This window comes from Sminthopsis crassicaudata, chromosome 2 (genome assembly GCF_048593235.1).
Source record: "Sminthopsis crassicaudata isolate SCR6 chromosome 2, ASM4859323v1, whole genome shotgun sequence".
NCBI lineage: Eukaryota > Metazoa > Chordata > Mammalia > Dasyuromorphia > Dasyuridae > Sminthopsis > Sminthopsis crassicaudata.
The window spans coordinates 631,921,478-631,938,890 of record NC_133618.1 but is presented as its reverse complement, the minus strand read 5'-3'; the positions used below and the strand labels follow the sequence as shown (position 1 = coordinate 631,938,890).

At 44.3% G+C, this 17,413-nt stretch overlaps 1 protein-coding gene across 1 annotated transcript in view; it reads right to left on the bottom strand.

Moving 5' to 3' along the window:
- The window catches only part of PSTPIP1 (proline-serine-threonine phosphatase interacting protein 1), an 80,515-nt gene extending 63,468 nt beyond the window's left edge, over nucleotides 1-17,047 (bottom strand). The window contains exon 1 of the mRNA XM_074296503.1: nucleotides 16,568-17,047. Within this exon, the coding sequence (XP_074152604.1) occupies nucleotides 16,568-16,600 (33 nt within the window). The 5' untranslated portion in view covers nucleotides 16,601-17,047. The remainder of the gene's footprint in view (nucleotides 1-16,567) is intronic.
- Nucleotides 17,048-17,413: the final 366 nt, after the last annotated feature.

Below are 17,413 nucleotides of genomic sequence, written 5' to 3'. Positions count from 1 at the left end.
TTAGAGACCCAACTTATCACCTCTTAGAACCTTCACTAGGGTAGAACAGGGACTTATTTTGAGGAGTTAATATTGGAGGGTTTTAGGGGAATTTTCTTCCTGGGGTGATACTGACAGATACGGTGTTCTGTCAGCTCCCTCCCTTAGTAGGGTGGAAGGAAGGATGGGTCTTTGGGAGAAGACAAGATAAAAAGGTAATGGAGTAGACAAGAAAGGCATAAATCAGACCACTTCCCTCCCAGAAAATTGGATGGCACAGTGAATACAGTGCTGGACCTGAATCAGAAAAGCCTGATTCCCAATCTGGTTTCAGACACTTACTAACGGGGTAACCCTGGAGAAATCTGTTTACCTCAGTTTCCTCATCTGTAAAATGAAGATAATGAGAGCACTTTTCAGTTTCTTCTTTGCCTCAATTTGCCTCAATGGGAATAATAACTGTTACCTTTCAGGATTGCTATAATGAACAAATGGCATACTATTTGTGGTATATTTAACATAAAGCTGGCCACATAGTAGGAGATTAATAGATGCTTATTTTCTTTCTTCCTTCCTTCTGGAGGCCAGACTGACTTTTTAAAAATAGCATGTATTTTTCAAAATACATGCAAAGATAGTTTTCAACATCCACTCTTATAAAAATCTTGTGTTCCATTTTTTGCTCCCTCCCTTCCTTCCACCCCCTCCTTAGACAGCAAGCAATTCAATATAGGTCAAACCTGGGCAATTCTTCAAACCGTATTTCCACATTTATCATGATGTTCAAGAAAAATCAGATCAAAAAGGGAAAAATGAGAAAGAAAAAAAAGCAAGCACAAAACACAAAAAAGGTGAAAAATACTATGTGATCATCCACATTCAGTCCCCACAGTCCTCTCTGGATGCAGAGGGCTCTCTCCCTCACAAGTCTATTGGAATCGCTTTGAATCACCTCCCTGTTGAAAAGAGCCCCGTCCATCACATTTGATTGTCACATAATCTTCTTGTTGCCTTGTACAATGTTCTCTTGATTCTGCTCACTTCTCTCAGCATCAGTTCATATAAGGGGCAAACTGATTTTTGTATGTGACTCCAAGTTCTCCTGAATTCTTTTGCTCAAATGAACAATCCCCACTTATGCTCTCATTTCTACCATGTCCATACAAAGCTTTTCTACCGCCTGGATTCCCAGCTACCATCTCTAGCTTCCCGTTCTTCTCTCCTAAGCTCATTTATTTGTTTTTATGACTTTATCTAGTGTCCATGCCCTGACAGCTCCCAAGTCTCCAGTCCTATCTTTTTACCCAAACTCCAGGCCTGAATTTCCAGCTGCTCACAGAGAACATCCCAAAAAGGAAACAGAACTCAGCATGTCCAAAAGCAAACTCATCATCTTTTCCCAACCAGCTTCTCCCCAACTTCCTCATCTCAACTGGTAATATGAAGTCTCTTCCCAGTCACTGAGATAATAATAGCTCCTTTGCTTCAAGTATGTGGACACTTAGTATGTGTTTGAATTTAAAAGTGTCTTTATAGTTTACAAAACACTGGCCTTACAACCATACCATGAATATCTCTCATTTACAGATGGGTAAACTGAGGCACTGAGAGGTAGAGTGATGTGACACTATTGAATTATCTTTGATCCCTCCCCATTCTTCATTCTCAATATTAAATTTATAATTAAAATTATAATTCATCTAATATTTCTTCAGAATGTCTTTGTCCTTTCCTCTATTCCTTCTCAATCACAGTCTGATTCTCATATCCAAGAGCCTGAGCACTTTCAGTTCCCTAATTCTTTAAATGTTTTATATTTTCTCCTGTTCCTATTGTTTTGTGATGCACTCAAGAATCTCCAGTCACCCGGGATAGACTCATAAAAGACAAATGAAGTTCCTGACTTTGTGTTCACCTTTTTGGATACTGAAACAGAATGAGGAGATTCTACCCTGACTGAACTCTCCACAGCACCAAAACTCAGGAGGGGCCAGCTAGGTGTTGCACTAGGATGCTGACATTTAGAGGGCAATTCACTATACTTTCAGTTCTTTAGAGGCATAGAAAGCACGTCTCTTTAGATCCTTCTCCCCACCTTATGGCAGTCCTCTCCAACCAGGGACCTCATGGTGTCCGAGGATGTCCAGCTCTCATCACACACACACAACCAGGATAAAGGTATGTTTTTTGCTGCTTTCCGGAGGCACCAAGATTGCCAATTAGTGTTCTAAGTCTCAGCTTGTCTAGAGTGCCACAGAAAAGACTGAAAATAATTAAATGCTCTCATGGAGTTCTGAGAAGGCAAGAGCTAATTAGGCACATGATAAAACCTGTTTTTATATGACTTCTCAGGGGGACAGTTAGAAAAGGCCAGAAAGAGGCTAGTGATCACTGAGAGGAGCTTAAATTGGAGGCCATAGTTAGACACTCTGACCACTATGGGCAATGCAAAGAACCAGGAAGCAAAGCATTTACACAAAAATAAAAGCAAAGGAAATCATGAAACAGTTCAAAGAGAAATTCCCTTGCCTTTCTCTCCGCTGGAAAATGTCCAGAGGAAGGCAAACAGGATGTTCAAAGGCCTTGCAATCTAAGCCAAAGAGGGTCTCTGAAAGGAAAGAGAAACGTTTAGTAGGAAGGACAGAAGTCAAGGAAGCTGTGGATCACGTGGAAGGAAGGTTGGACTTCTGCTTGGTCCTAAGGGGCAGGAGAAGAATCAATGAGGGGATTCACATTAATAATGGCTAACATTTATTTTGTGCTTTAAGGTTGAATTTCAACCAAACTCAGACCAGGTCCTGTACTTATCCCCCCAGAGACAAGGAGGACTATGGTAGACCCTCCCCTCCTGATCGTGGAGTCTCATAAGGGAGCCGAGACAACTCTGCAATATGAAATCAAATAGAAGGGCTTAGGAGAGGCACGGATTATGGGAAAGGTGGTGTTGGAGGGAAGGAATCAGAAAAGGTGTCATAGAGTTAGTATCTGATTTGGGTCTTGGAAGAAGATAGGAAGGTCAACAGCCAAATTGAGGATTTGGACAGTGCTGAAGAAGGTGAAGAGGCAGGAGGTTCTGGATTCCGAACACCCCTCTACAGCAGGGTTTTATCTCTCTTCTCTCCAGATTGTCCTATATATGGAGGCCAAAGTCATGTTTTCAAGGTCCAAGACTAATGTCATAACTCCCCTTCTCAAGCAACTCTGGTGGTCCCAGGAGTGAATGGAAGCTCCTTAGTCCCATGTCAAAGGCCTTTCGTAACCTATTTCCAGCCTTAACTCCCAGCTACGGTACATTGTGGCTATCTTGGGTCCCCAGATCTTCCCTCTGCCGTCTCCATTCATTGACACTGGCCATCCCCATGCCTGAAACAAGCTCCTCTCACTGCCAGTTAACTGTTTAACTACCAGTTAAAATCAATCAAGAATTTATTAAGCATTTAATTAAGCACTTGAGCAATACCAGGCCCTGCTGTCCTAAGCCCCAGAGACACAAATAAAGGTGGGAGATCCTCTAAATTATGGACCTCATGAGAAAAAGCAAAAATAATCAAGGTTCTCTTGCTCTGATGGGGAGAAAACATGAGAACGATCAGGTATTTGCAGGCAGACCCAGAGGAAAAGAAGGTTCAGGGATGGAAAGTGATTTCAGAAGGGAAGCTCTGGTTGGTCTCCAGGGATGGAGGGCAGAGGAAGGGAGAGGGGAAAGTCACGGTGCAGAAGGGGGGATTTGGGTTGGCTCTTGAAGGAAGCATGATGGACAGCCAGTGCCAGGTATGGAGGTGGGAGATGGAGAGTCGGGGGAAAAGCCGGCAGTAGACCAGAGCACATGGGGCAGATGGAAGGGCCAGGCTGTGAGGAGGATTTTATATTTGACCCAGAGGGAATAAGGAGGCCCTGAATCACTCTTCCTTCAAGTCCCAGCTGGGCCTCCCCTGCTCCAGGAGGCCTTCCTGCCTCCCCCAGCAAAAGTGAGCCCTGCCTCCCTGGGTTTTCTTGAGCATTTTCTCCCTTTCACAGTCTCCATTCTAACTTGTGAATGCCATATTCCTCTGTGTAAGCTCCATGAGGGCAGGGACTGTTACTTTTCAAGCATGTTTCCTCAGCAGTAAGCACAGAATAAGCTGTTCACAGTTGATCCCTAATAGTTTGAGTTGAACTTGCCATGTATCCTAAGCAAGTCATTTAAAGTGTCGAGGAAGCGTAACAAGTAGCAATAATAATAGCAATGTTCTTCCTAACCCCGGAGGATTCACGGAAAGGACTTTAAAAAAGGCATGGGGGCAAGCAGGTGTCTTCTCCTTTTCTCTCCTCCTACTCATATTGACTTGCCTACAACTTGACCGCATGAGGAAACCCCATGAACTGGATTCCACTTCCTTCCCTTCGAAGGCTCTCTCTGATTGGCACTGGCTCTGGCTTCTGTTTTGAGGCTCCTAGGGTGATCTTTTTAAACACAGAAAAAAATTAGCCAACAACAAACTAATTTGGGCTCTAACCACCAACTTCCTCCTCAGGCAGGTCCCTGGAGAGGTTGGGGCTGACATCCTGTTGCCCAATAATATGTTGACCTGAACCCGTATGTGTCACTCCACTGGGAAACCCAGGCCACAGAAAGTCCCCAAGGCAGTGGGTCCAGAGTCCTGGACAGGAATGTCTCCAGCCTCATGATTGATCAGTCATGAGCCTTATCCAGATGATTCATCCTGGGGACAGTTTAAAGGTGCCTCGGTGCTAACAGGGCACTGAAAAGGCTGTTCTCTCCCATGAACCTCCAGAGTATAAAATGGTGCCATTTCTAAAGTTTATTGCGTCCTTGTCCTTCAGGACAGGGCTGAAGCTGCAGAGTTTTTGGTCACTTCCCAAGCAGAATAATTTGCCTTTCAGAGACAAAGGAGGAGGAGGAGGACTGGACAACTAGAGGAGCTGAATGGCATCTTTCCAAACCTCTTACTCCTTATAAGCCGTTCTGTGATCTGGTGACTCTAGCCTCCTGGTAGTTCCACCAACAAGACACTCCATGTCTCAGCTCAAGGTATTCTCCATGGCTTCCCCACCCCCATGCCTGGGATGCTCCCCCTCCTCATCTGAGCCTCCTGGCTTTCTGCAAGGCTCAGCTAAAATCCCTCGTTCCTTAAAAAGCCTTTCTCGAATACTTTATCCATCAATGCCTTCCCTAAGTTAGTTGTCTACATATTTGTTGTCTCCTTCATTAGATAGGGAATTCCTTTATGGAAGGGGCTGATTTTTTTACTCTTTACATCCCCAGGGCTTAGTTACTATGGAGCTGACATAGTTTGTGCTTGATAAAGGCTTGTTGACTTGATCTGCCTTAACTAGTGTATTAAGTAGTGAGGAAGATAATCCCTGTAAAATTGAATTTCTATTGAGTTTCTATTTCTTATGTAGTAGGAAACTAGGGGGCAGTCTTACGCATGTACTTCATTTATTAAGATTGGGTGATTTTACTTTTAATGTGAGAGGAAACTAAGTTGTTCAGAACACTTTGAACTTATTTTGTGAATTTCGACATTTACATGTCTATCATAGTCAACTTTTTAAAGTGCCTACTGTGCCATTTTTAAAGTGCCTACTCTGTGCCATTTTTAAAGTGCCTACTTTGGTAAGCTATCATAGCCTGTACTGTGAAATGTTCATATTCCCAGAACATAAACGTGTGTGTGTGTGTGTGTGTGTGTGTGTGTGTGTGTGTGTGTGTGTGTGTGTGTAAGATTGTGACTGGTGAAAGAGATTCTGGGAAGAAGAAAAAAGTAGAAAAAACAATGGACTTGGGAATCAACAGACAGGATTCAAGTCTTGGCTAGGCCACCTGATAAAGGTGGTATAGAACAGATCAGCATAGTATAAACCTGGGTTCAAATCCTGTCTCCAAAATACACCTACTATGTGGTCTTGAGCCATCCATTTCTTCTCTCTGCTCCCCAGATAACTTTCTTAGTTGCAGAGCAAACACTGATTCCTTGGTAGGGTGAGTTTCCTCCTTGGAAGTTGAATTCAGCCTCTACCAATGAAATCACTGGTCCAGGCCTCCCAAAAAGTCATCTTTAACATCTAAGACTTTTTAAAAAAATAAACTGTGATAATCTCAAGGCTGATATGTACAATTTCCTCATGTGGGCCCCCACCAGAGAATGGCCACCCCACCATTAATTTGAGATTCACTTGCCTGAGTGGACATTGGCCCAAAAGAATTGCTCTCCCCAGAAATGAGGATGGAGATTCTCTCCAGTTACTAAACAGTTCTACCATGACCTGAAGTTAATGGGGCAGGCTCTCAGAAAAATGCAATATCAGAAATATAGTCCAGGGTCTCTCCAAATTCCCTTATCACAGACTACACCAGTACTAGAAGGCTGACTCCACTCTCAGTCTCCTGCCCTGAGCAGGTGCCACACTTAGCTCCCCAACATAAACACCTGGGGGAAGGAGAGTTTAGACTGAAGCCACCAGGTCTTCTGATCACCTGCCTATGGGTCACTATGCCAAGTGAAAGATACAGAAACTTAGTGCCATCAGAGAAGTCCCCTGGGAACTCTACGATACAGCTGTACTGGAAGCTCAGTATGAGTGAGTCAGCACTGTGATGGGGCTACCAACAAGGTGGATGAGATCTTGGACTGAATTTAAGGGGCATGACTTCCAGGAAGAAGGAAGAGATGGTCTCACTGTATTGTGCCCTCACTGTGCCCCTTAAGTGCTGCATTAAGTTCAGTTCTTCATGATTTAAGGTCATTGATAAGGAGCACAACCAAGATGGTGAAGTGCCTTGGAACGATATCCTAGGAAGATTATTTAAAGGAACTAGGAATGTTTTGTCTAAAGAATGGAAACCTCAGTGGGGATAGAATTGTACTTAAATATTTGAAGGACTGGTATGGGAAAGATTGAGGAGATTTGTTCTGTTGCCCCAAAGGGCAACCACAGGAATATTGGAAAGAAGACCAAAAGTCAAGAGAAAAGTTTCTTAGGAATGTGAACTATTCTCAAATGGAGTGAGCTGCCTTGAGAAGGGTTAGATCTCACCTCATTGGAGATCTCTTAACACAGGCCAGGTGATCACTTATATTACAGTGAGAAATCCTTTCAGGTGTAGGTTGAACTATGTGACAAACGAGTTCACTTCTGTAAATTCTGTGATTCCAGGACAGCTGGATTTAAAGGTCTCTCTCTAGAAACAATTAATCTAACCAAAGACTCTTCCACTCTGGGCCAATGTAATGAACTAGCCGGAGTGGGCCCAGTTTTTTCCACCCTTGCCCCAGCCCCCCTTAAAAGTTTTTGTTCCATACTGTCTCTGTTCTCCAAAGTGGCAGGACAATGGAATTAAATTGTACCATTTCTACCATTTTCTATAGTCACAGGACAGAGCATTGTTATTAGCTCGGGCTCTATCTCTGGCCATGGTGCTGATACGTATTGCGGGCAGTCTTTAACTGGGCCTGTACTCTCTTAGGCACATCTTGCTTCAATTCTAATTACCAGTTTCAAATGGAACAGGGGAATAAAGTCCTCTAGAGGAAAAATAAACTTAGATTGAGAAGACCCAGGTTCTACTACCTGTATCATAGTGAGGAAATCTTTATGCAAATGGAGATCTTTGAATTAGTAATGATTACTCCATCTGGGTGAGGGCTTTATGAGCCCAGAAATGGCCCTTTTAGGGCCCAGTCCCTGACTCTATTCTAGTGGACTCTAATCCAAAAAGTGCCTCTGTTAGATTGCTGCTAGCTGGGGAAATAGAAGGAAATTTGGAGTGGGATGCAGGGAAGAAGGAGGTGGTGGTGGAAGGGTACTTGCATCATAAAGGTTGAGTCTGTATCTTTTTTTATAAGTACTATATAATAGATATTACAATTCAATTTTATTAACATGTTATATATTTTTACTCAATCCAAAATAGAGATACAAAATTCAAATAAGACATGCCTTCATGTCTTATTACAGCCTAATTGAGGGTACATACAGATAGTTGTGATACCCAGTATTTATAACAAATGCATTAAAAAAGTGAAAAACAGAAAGTGAAATGAAGTCTCAACAAGAAGATGACATTCTGTCATCCTCTAGTGTTCACCATCTAAACCCTGATATTGAAAAAAACAAACAAACAAACAAAAAAAACAGGAGCAAAGTAAGGGGGGGCAGAATCCCAAACACAGAAAAAAAAGTTTTCTGTGGCTCAGAGAGATCTACAGAATCATAGATGTAGGATTGGAAGAAACATTTGGGGTCATCTGACCCATCCCCTGAACTTTACTAGGAAGGAAACTGAGGACCAGAGAACTGACTTGCTTTGTCTGAGATCATATCCGTAGTAAACATCAGTGGTAGAATTTGAACCCAAATCCTTCTTACAGCAAGCCTATCCCCGTGCTCCCCATACCAACAGATCTTTTCTAAGTCCGATAGAAAGTTGATGAAGGAAAAAAAGGTAAGTTATTTTGTCTCCTCTTAAAGCTCTCTCCCCCCAGAACAAATTCTAGGCACTTCTAACACATTGGAAAAGATCACACTAATTGAGAGCTGGGGAGAATCACAGAGGCCATCTATTCTAAACTGTTTTTTTTCCCAATGAGCAAAAATGTGTTTTCTCTTCTTTCCATACAGAGCCATTTGAAAAAGAAAAGAAAAACAAAATATTGTAAAATATATGCATAAATGTGGAAATATGTATAGAAGAATTGTACATATTCAAACTATATTGGATTACTTGCTGTCTAGAGAAGGGGGTAAAAAAAATTTGGAACACAAGGTTTTGCAAGGGTGAATGTTGAAAACTTTTTGCCTCTATTTGAAAATAAAGATATAATTTAAATATATTTGTTTTGTTAGACTATGTGTATGTATATACATAGTCTAACAAAACCAATTTCCAAATCTGTCACATCTGAAAACATACTCATTCTACACCCTGAGCCCCTCACCTCTCCATCAGGAGCCGGCTTTCTCATCAGTCCTCTGAAACCAGTCCATTTTGCTCAAGTGCAGAAAGGTAACATACTTGCCTAAGATCAAAGAGGGAAGAAGTCAAAGTGGCAGAATTTGAACCCAGGCTCCAGCTTCTTTTCAGGGCACGACACAACTTCTTTTGAGCAGGAGCCATCAGCAAACCATGCAAATATTGCCTAAGGACCCAGACTAATTACGAACCCTGCTGGAGACAGAGACTGGGAACTGTATTAGCCAAAGGAGGAAAATGATCAAATAAATAGCTTGTAAAATTCCTGTGCTTTTCAGAATTGCTTTACAGATTTATGGAATGACTTTTATAAAGCACGTTCCCTCTAGCTTCCCCCACAATGTAGACAGTACAAGTAATGTCAGACCCTCTTTCCAGAGGTGGGGTTCAAATACTCATCTAGGATTTTTCCCACTCTTACAATGTCTTAAATCTTTGAGAAAAGGATCTGAAATGTTCTTAAGTGCCATTGGTAGTATACATTTTTAAGAATTTAAAGGAAAAATGTTTAAAGATTTTGCTGCAAAGAGTTCACTGACATTGGACAGCCATTGGCTTATCCCATAGCTGGCTTCCTAATTCTCGTTCATATCAGACATTCTAAGACTGCTATTCCTTTGTTTCCTCATCCTCCACCCAAACACCCCCTCCACAGGCCAGCCAATGTCCTGATTCTGTCAGTTCATGTCTTGTCATTTGTCATAGACAGCAGATAATAGGCCACCTTTGGATACAAGAAAACCTGTATTCAAATCCCATATCTACCATATACTAACTCAATCACTGACCTGGGCACGTCAACTCTCAGTAACAATTCTCTAAAGCTTAAAAGTTGCAGAGTAGGGACCAACCTTGATGGGTAGAGGAACTGTCTAAACTAGAGTTCCCCATGCATAATAAATTGCAAGTCTGGCATGAAACCAACTCACCTCTTCCATTCATTTCTTTCTATTCACTGCCCCTGGTCCTTGTTCCTCTTGCTTGTCTTAAAATCTTCCATTTGATCTCTCTGTTTCTCCCAAAATAATCCTAAATTCTTCAAAATTAACCCAGTCTCTGATAAAATAATCTTCCTAAATCACAGGTTATTTTCCTGTTCAAAACCTTTCTTGTATAATTCCAATAGACTTGAGATGGAGACTGAATGTAGATTGAAGCACACCATGTTCACTTTTTTTGGTTTGCTTTTTTTGTTATGTTTTCTTCCCTTTGGGTCTGATTTTTCTTACATAAGACAAATATGTAAATGTGTTTTAAAGTAATGTACATGTATAATCTATATCAGATTTCTTGCTGTTTTGGGGATAGGAGAGATAAGGGAGAGAGGAAGAAAAAATTTGGAACAAAATTGTAAAAAAAAATATTGAAGACTATCTTTACATTTAAAATATCATTGAGAAAAAAACATGTCTTGGCAGTCAAAAGTCTCTAAGATAAAATGCAACTGTATTAGGCCAGTGTTCGAGGCTCAGTCCAATCAACCAATCTTCATGCTCCTCAGGCAATGGATCTTCCTACTCAGCTGTTTGCTGGATTCTCCCTTGTCTTTGAATTCATGAAGCCTGCACTCAGCCTCTCAGGATCCTATCAGGAGTCTTTCTTGGTTGCCCCTCAGCTGACGGAGCTCTCTCTTTCTCTCTCTGTCCTCAGATGCCCCTAAAGCCCTCTACCTTCCTATTCTCTTGGCTGTCTCCATGTTCTTAAGTAGACCATGAACTGACAAAGCCACCCTGCTTGGGTTCCTCATCTGTAAAATGGGGCTAAACTTTCTACTGCTCACCTCACAGGGTATTGTGAAGAAGGAGCTTTTCAAACCTCTGAACTTGATAGAAATGGAAGGCATGGGGGTAGTTAGATGATGTAATGAATAGAGCACCAGCCTTGGAGTCAGGAAAACCTGAGTTCAAGTCTGGCCTCAGACACTTAACAATTCCTAGCTGTGTGACCCTGAGCAAACTATTTAACCTCAATTATTCAAAAAAAAAAAAAGAAATGGAAATCATGTTTATTTTGGCTAGGTTTGTGGATCCCAAGCTCTTAGTCACTAATTCTGTATAACACAACAGCCTAAAAGATTATGGCTTGGTTTCTATGGTTGGGTCATTTTTGGCCCCTGGAGCCTTCCTACCCTTGGACCCCAAACTTACTCCCATCCCTAAATTCTTCAGGGAAAGAATTCAAGGGTGTATGACCTTGTATTGGGGACCCTTCTGTCCCCAAGAAGACAGCCAGCAAACATTCTGATTGTTCTTAATATGGCGGTGGGTGAGAAGAACAAGGAAGTGATGCTCTCCCCTCACTCCTTGCTTAATTGACAGCCTTTCAGTCCTTTCAGCTGCTCATCTGTATGAGTGACTTTTCTGGATAATTGAAGCTTTCTCCTGTTTAAGCATCAAGGAGGGAAATCTTTCCTAAAGTTTGTGATTGTGATATGATAGCTAGGAAGCAGCATAGATTAAAAATTAAATAAAAAATCAGAGGACCTGACTGAAATCTCAAACCTGTCACTTTCCTTTGTGATCTTGGACCTCTTGGCGCCTCAGTTTCCTCACTTGTAAATGAAATGGTTTTTCTTGGGACTCTCTGTGGTCCCTTCTGATGCTGAGAATGATAACTTCACTGGATTTGTGTGACTCAGAGCCCTTCACTTCCTCTCCCTGAGCCTCAGTGTTCACACCTATAAAATGAAGATATTGATCTTTTCACCGGCAGCCTCCAGGGGCCCTGGGCAGGAATGTGTTTTGTAAACCAGAAGAGGTTGTCAGCTAATATTGTTCCCTGATCACATCTTGCTCTCTCTTGCCCACAAACACATGTACCAGCTGTCCCTCATGCCTGAAAGGCACGCTCTCCACTCTCTGAGAAAATCCTTCCCTTTTTTTAGGCCCTCTTGAGAGCTAGTCCCTCTGAGTTCTTATGCCTACTTTTTTTTTTTTTAGTTTTTCTGTCTCCTTTGTTATCAGCTAGAAATCAGATGTCATTATACCATAATATAAACATGTGTACACTCCTGTCTGCAGCTCCGAGCCTTATTTCAGGTAAGTATTAGGCTACATGACCTCCAAGTTTCCTTCCAATTATGAGATTCAAAGGTCTCTTTCTAATGTACATGCTTCTTTTATGAGTTCAGTAGCAGGTGATTCACTGGTTAAAATAGTGTGTAAAGCAAGAGTCAGTTAAATATGGATAGCAACATAGTATTTCCACCTTTTTGTTGTCATTTGCTTGCTTTTTTCTTTCTCACTTTTTTCCTTTTTGGCCTGATTTTTTCTTGTGCAACATTATATGTGGAAATAAGTATAGAAGAACTGCATATGTTTTACATATATTAGATTATTTGTTGTCTAGGGAAGGGGGGAGATGGGGAGGGAAAAATTTGGAATACAAAGTTTGGCTTTTGTTAAAAACTATCTTTGCATGTATTTTGAAAATAAAAAGCTATTGTTTTAAAAAAAAAGAGAGACAAAGAGTCAATATACACCAAACGAGCTTTGGGAGCCATTCAGGTGCAATCTGGGCTGCTCAGAGTCCTTTCATCTGTATACCTAACAGGAGAAGCGTTTCCAAAGAGACTGAGGATCCTACATCTAGGATTGAAAGGGATCTAGCTCCACTTCCTCATATTACAGATGGAAAAACTGGGGAACTTTAAGAGAGAAAACCTAAGTTATACAGTGTGGAGCAGATCCGGGAGTGACTCTGCCTCAGTATCCCCACTTCTGGATAGGTAAGGTTTGTAAGCCTTGAGGTGCTGTTATCATTGCTATCATTACTGTACATGATCATTTCAAACAACCCCAGGAGATGAAAACATGAATGCAATATATATATATATATGTATATAGTTGAGTACTATAATCAGTACCTCATCTGATACTCACAAACACCTTGTGAGGTAGCCTGGAATACCTGATCTCCAGATGGACAAACCGAGGCAAAGATTAACTCATGGAATCTCAGAGTTAGTTGGTTATTTGACTTGTTCAAAGTTTGTTTTGTGGTTCGGTAAAGATGTCCCACCTAGCTTCCTAGCTCCTAGCCAAAATATCAATCTTTGTAGGTCTCAGTTTCCTGCACAAAGTCAAGCAAGTGTATATTGACTAGAACTTGGTGGTGGCTTCTGGGAATACAAGACACATGGGAGTTTGCCCTCAGTAAACACAAAGTAAGATGCACTGGAGTTGTTGTAAGATCTCATTTAGGAGGTGGCTCTGGAAGTTAAAATGAGAGAGGTGCTGTGATGTCTAAGGTTCCCCACTCCCTTGGGGTCTCCCAGTAGATCAGAGCTCTTCTGCCTCCATGGATTCCAGGTGGTGACTCTAGAAGTTCCCATGGAGCTTAGTCTGACCGTTCCTGTGGGCCAATGGTGGGCACACAGGGGAGAGGGAAGCTGTGCAGCCCCTGGGGGGTGGGGATGTACAGGAGGCAGGGGGAGCTCGGAGGAGGGTGGGGCTGCCAATACTGGAGGCTTCTCAGGAAGCTATTTCCGGCTGGTTACTCAGCTCTCACCACTACCTGCCACACCCTCCATCTTTGCCATTAAGAACAGCCTTTGGCTCTTCCAAGAACCCTCCTAGATGAATCTCACTCCCCATCTCATCATCACCCAGCAGATCTGCCTCTCAGGTGTCCAAATCAACTAGCCTTTGGAGCATCTTCAACTGGTCCCATCTCAAGAAACACAAAGCCCACCATGAGTTTAAAAAAATCAGCTAGGCATCTGTGTGTATAATAAATACCCTGGTCTGATGTCAGGATCTGAGAACTAGAGTTGCATTGAATCACCATTGAATCACCCCTCACCCTCCATTTTTCAGATGAAAAACCTGAGGCACAATGAAGCCATTTAGTAAGGTCACAGAACTAGTGTCTGAGGCAGGATTTGAATCCAAATCCTCATAACAAGTCCAATGCTCCCTCCACTATTCCATAACACTACTCAAAGAAATCTAACAAGACGAGCCATCCAAACTGGAAGCCAGAAAGACTGCACTTCCCTTTCCCCCCACCAAAGGTGGAAGGAACATTGACTTGATTTGATGTCAAGGGGAATTTTCATTCAGGTCAGATTGGGCTCATTGGTTTCCAAGGCTCCCCACAACTCTGAGATTCTGGTGGACCACAGGCGCAGACTGAGCCAATGGTAGGACCTGGCAACGGCCATCATGTGACTGCTGGATATTCCCCTCATCCTCCACCCAGACAGTAGAGTCAGTTGTAAGTGCCAAGCCCAGAAGGGTCAGAAGGGAAGCAAATAGACAGGGAAAGAGACCTGCAAGCTTTGCCAGTCCCGGGCAGGGTAGAATTGGGGGAAGAGGGGAGGAGGAAAGGGGGCTTGTTCTCTCTTTCATTAGACTATGAGCTCCTTGAGGGCAGGAACTATTTTTTATCTTTTTTTTTAAATTCCTAGTATTTAGTACAGTACCTGGTACATAGTAGGTGCTTAATAAATGCCTATTGACTGGATAGCACACAGTGGGAACTTAATAAATGACTATTAACTGGCTGGCACATAATAATTACTTAAATGCTTGATGAGTGACTAGCTGGCACACAATAGTGCTTAATAAATGCTTATTGACTGGTTGGCATATAGTAAATATTTAATGACAGCTTGATGAGCGGCTGACTAGTACATAGTAGGCATTTAATAAAGGCTTATTGACCAGCTGTCATACAATAGGTACTTAAATGCTTATTGACTGGCTGACACATAGTGGGAACTTAATATATGTCCATGGAAAAGCTGGCACATAGTAGGTATTTAATAAAACCTTAATGAATGAATGACTACTACATAGTAGGCACTCAAAATATTTATTGATTGGTTAGCAGGTAGTAGTCACTTAAATACTCAATAAGGGATTGACTGACACACAGTAAGTACTTAATAATTGCTTATTGACCTGATAGCACATAGAAGGCCCTTAATAAAAGGTTGTGGGTTTGAAGTAAATGGGAAAAATTCCCTAAAATGACAGTTCTCCCCAAAATAGAATGTACTTCCTCATAAGGTAATAGAACCCCCCACTACTGGAAGTTTTCTGGCAGGGACTAAGCAACCCTTTGTCTGGGATGCTGTGGAGGTGGTTCCTATTCACGTTCCAGACGGACCAGAGGCCCTGGCAATGATACCCTGGGGAAAGGCGTCCTATCCTCAGCTCCACTATGCAGTGCAAAGTCCACCTTCTGTCTTAAACTCTCAATACTCAGTCTTGGATGACCTCACTTTTCTGTGCCTCAGTTGTCTCATTTGTAAAATAAGCAGGTTAGACTGGTCACCCCCAGTCCCTTCCAGCTCTGGGTTTATAAAGTAATGACATATATCGACAACAGCTGAAAACCACAGAGGATTTTATTGTTTTAGTGATCTCATTTGAGCCTAGAAAGAAGCCTCAGATTCCATTCATTAAGTAAACCAGAATTTATTAAGTGCCTGCTGTGTGCTGGGTCCTGAGTTAAGCATTTTGGGGTCAATGCTGTTATTTTCCCATTGATAGGGACGAGGAAACAGACTCAGCTTACAGCTTAACGACTTCTGTGGATCTCAGTCTTCCTCAGATCAAGACCATGACCCTTAGGCCACTGCCTCCCCTCCGAAATAAAGAAGCTTGTTTCTTCCAATTCTGGAATCCTCCTACTTAGAAAGGAACCCCACACTCACCCTCCATCAGCCCCAGGGCTGAGTCTGCAGTCCCAAAGACCTGAATTCAAATCCAGCCTCAGTCACTGACCAGCCGGGTAACTCCAAAAGTCACCTAACTGTAAGATGGGATTAATAAGAGCAGCCCTCCCCGCTCTTGTAAGGCCCAAATGAGATAACGTTTATAAAGCGCCCACCACATAGTAGAGGCTAAATTCTGCTCGTTTCCTCATCAATCTCTTCTGCACCTCGTATTACAGTCACCCCAGAAGCTGTTGAGCAGGCAGGATGCCTCAGCGCGGAGCCTGCCTTGTCCCCATGCTGGCCCCAGCCCCATAGGAAGCTGAGGCCTGTGGGTAACCTGGGGACTTTCTCCCGTCAGCACCTGGCCTTGGCGGCTCAATGCTACCTTGTACCCCGGGAAATAGGTCCCAGCGGGGAGAGGAGGGAGGACTGGGAGGGTGAGTCCAAGCCAGAGAGACAGAGAGAGAAACAGAGACAGAGAGAAAGGGAGAGAGGAAAGAAAAGAGGAAGGGAGAGAGTGGAAGAAAAAGAGGGAGGGAGAGAGAAAGGGAGGGAGAGAGAAAAAGGGAAAGAGAGAGGGAGAGAGAAGGGGTGGAGGAAGGAAGAGAGGGAAGGAGGGAGGGAAGAGAGCGAGCCTCCTCATGCCACTTGGTTGCCCTGGATGCTGACGAGAAGGCAGGAGAAAAGGGAAAGAAACGTTGGACTCAGACTTTGAGAACTCTGAGCCCTCTCTTCTCCTAGAGGGGCGAACAGGACTCTCATTGTTGCAGAAGCAAGAGGAAGCTGGGGGGAGGGGAGGATGCTTCTGAAGGGGGTCCTTTCTCTTCATTTTTTCACTTTAAAAAAAGATCAGAGAGGCCGCCGTCTGTGCAGCTGGGAAGCCTGGGGAGGCAGCGGGAGGGGCGGCCAGCCTCGGGGGAAGAGGAGGCCACGCGCTCACTCACCCAAAAAGCATCTCGGAACTGCAGCTGGGTCATGGTGGGGCTCCTCGCCCGGCTCCCTCCGGAACCAGCGGAGCGGACCGCGGACGGACGGCCGGCCACGGGCGCGGGGGGCTGCGCTCGCGCCGGCCCCTCCGAGTGCAGCGAAGTTTCTAAAGGAGCCGAACCTGCCGGGACGGGGTTTGTTTGGGGTGAGGAGTCCAGGAGCTGCAGAAATGAGGAAGTGGGAGCTGCCGCTGATGTCAGCCCGGGCCGCCCTGGGCCGGCCGCCACTCCGGGAGCCCTCCTCGAAGTGCTGGGCTCTCCCGGCCAGCCCGAGCCCCAGGGCGGGCTCCCCCCCCCCCGGGGGCAGGCGGGCCGAAGCCGGGGGCAGGAAAGGAGGCAGGAACTGGCCCGCAGGGCGGCTCCTCCGCCCGCCCCCGCCCCCAGGCGGGCCCCCGCGGGGACCTGCTCTCCAGGCAGCTCTGGGGCTCCTTTCGAAACGCCGAGCGTCCCCACACAGGAAATGTGGCTTCTCGGATACCCTGCGCAAGCGGCTCTCCTTCGAGGCCCCAACCCACTCCGGGAGAGCATTGCGTGTCAACCGCCGGCCCGGCCTGTCGCTCTGGGCCCAGGAGGCCCTGGGGCTGATGGGGCTGGGGGCAGCAAGCGGGGCAGAGACGCCCCTGGGGCGATGGCTCACGGGAGCACGAAGGGCGCCCGCGGAGTGGGACCCCGGCCTGGAAAGGGGGGGGCTGGGGCAGCCCTCCTCCAATAGACAGGCCGGTGAGACCCACAGATGGGGGAAGGACTTTGCCTAAGGCAGTCCCTGGGGCTGGACCCCGACAGCAACAACCTTCGTGTGCACAG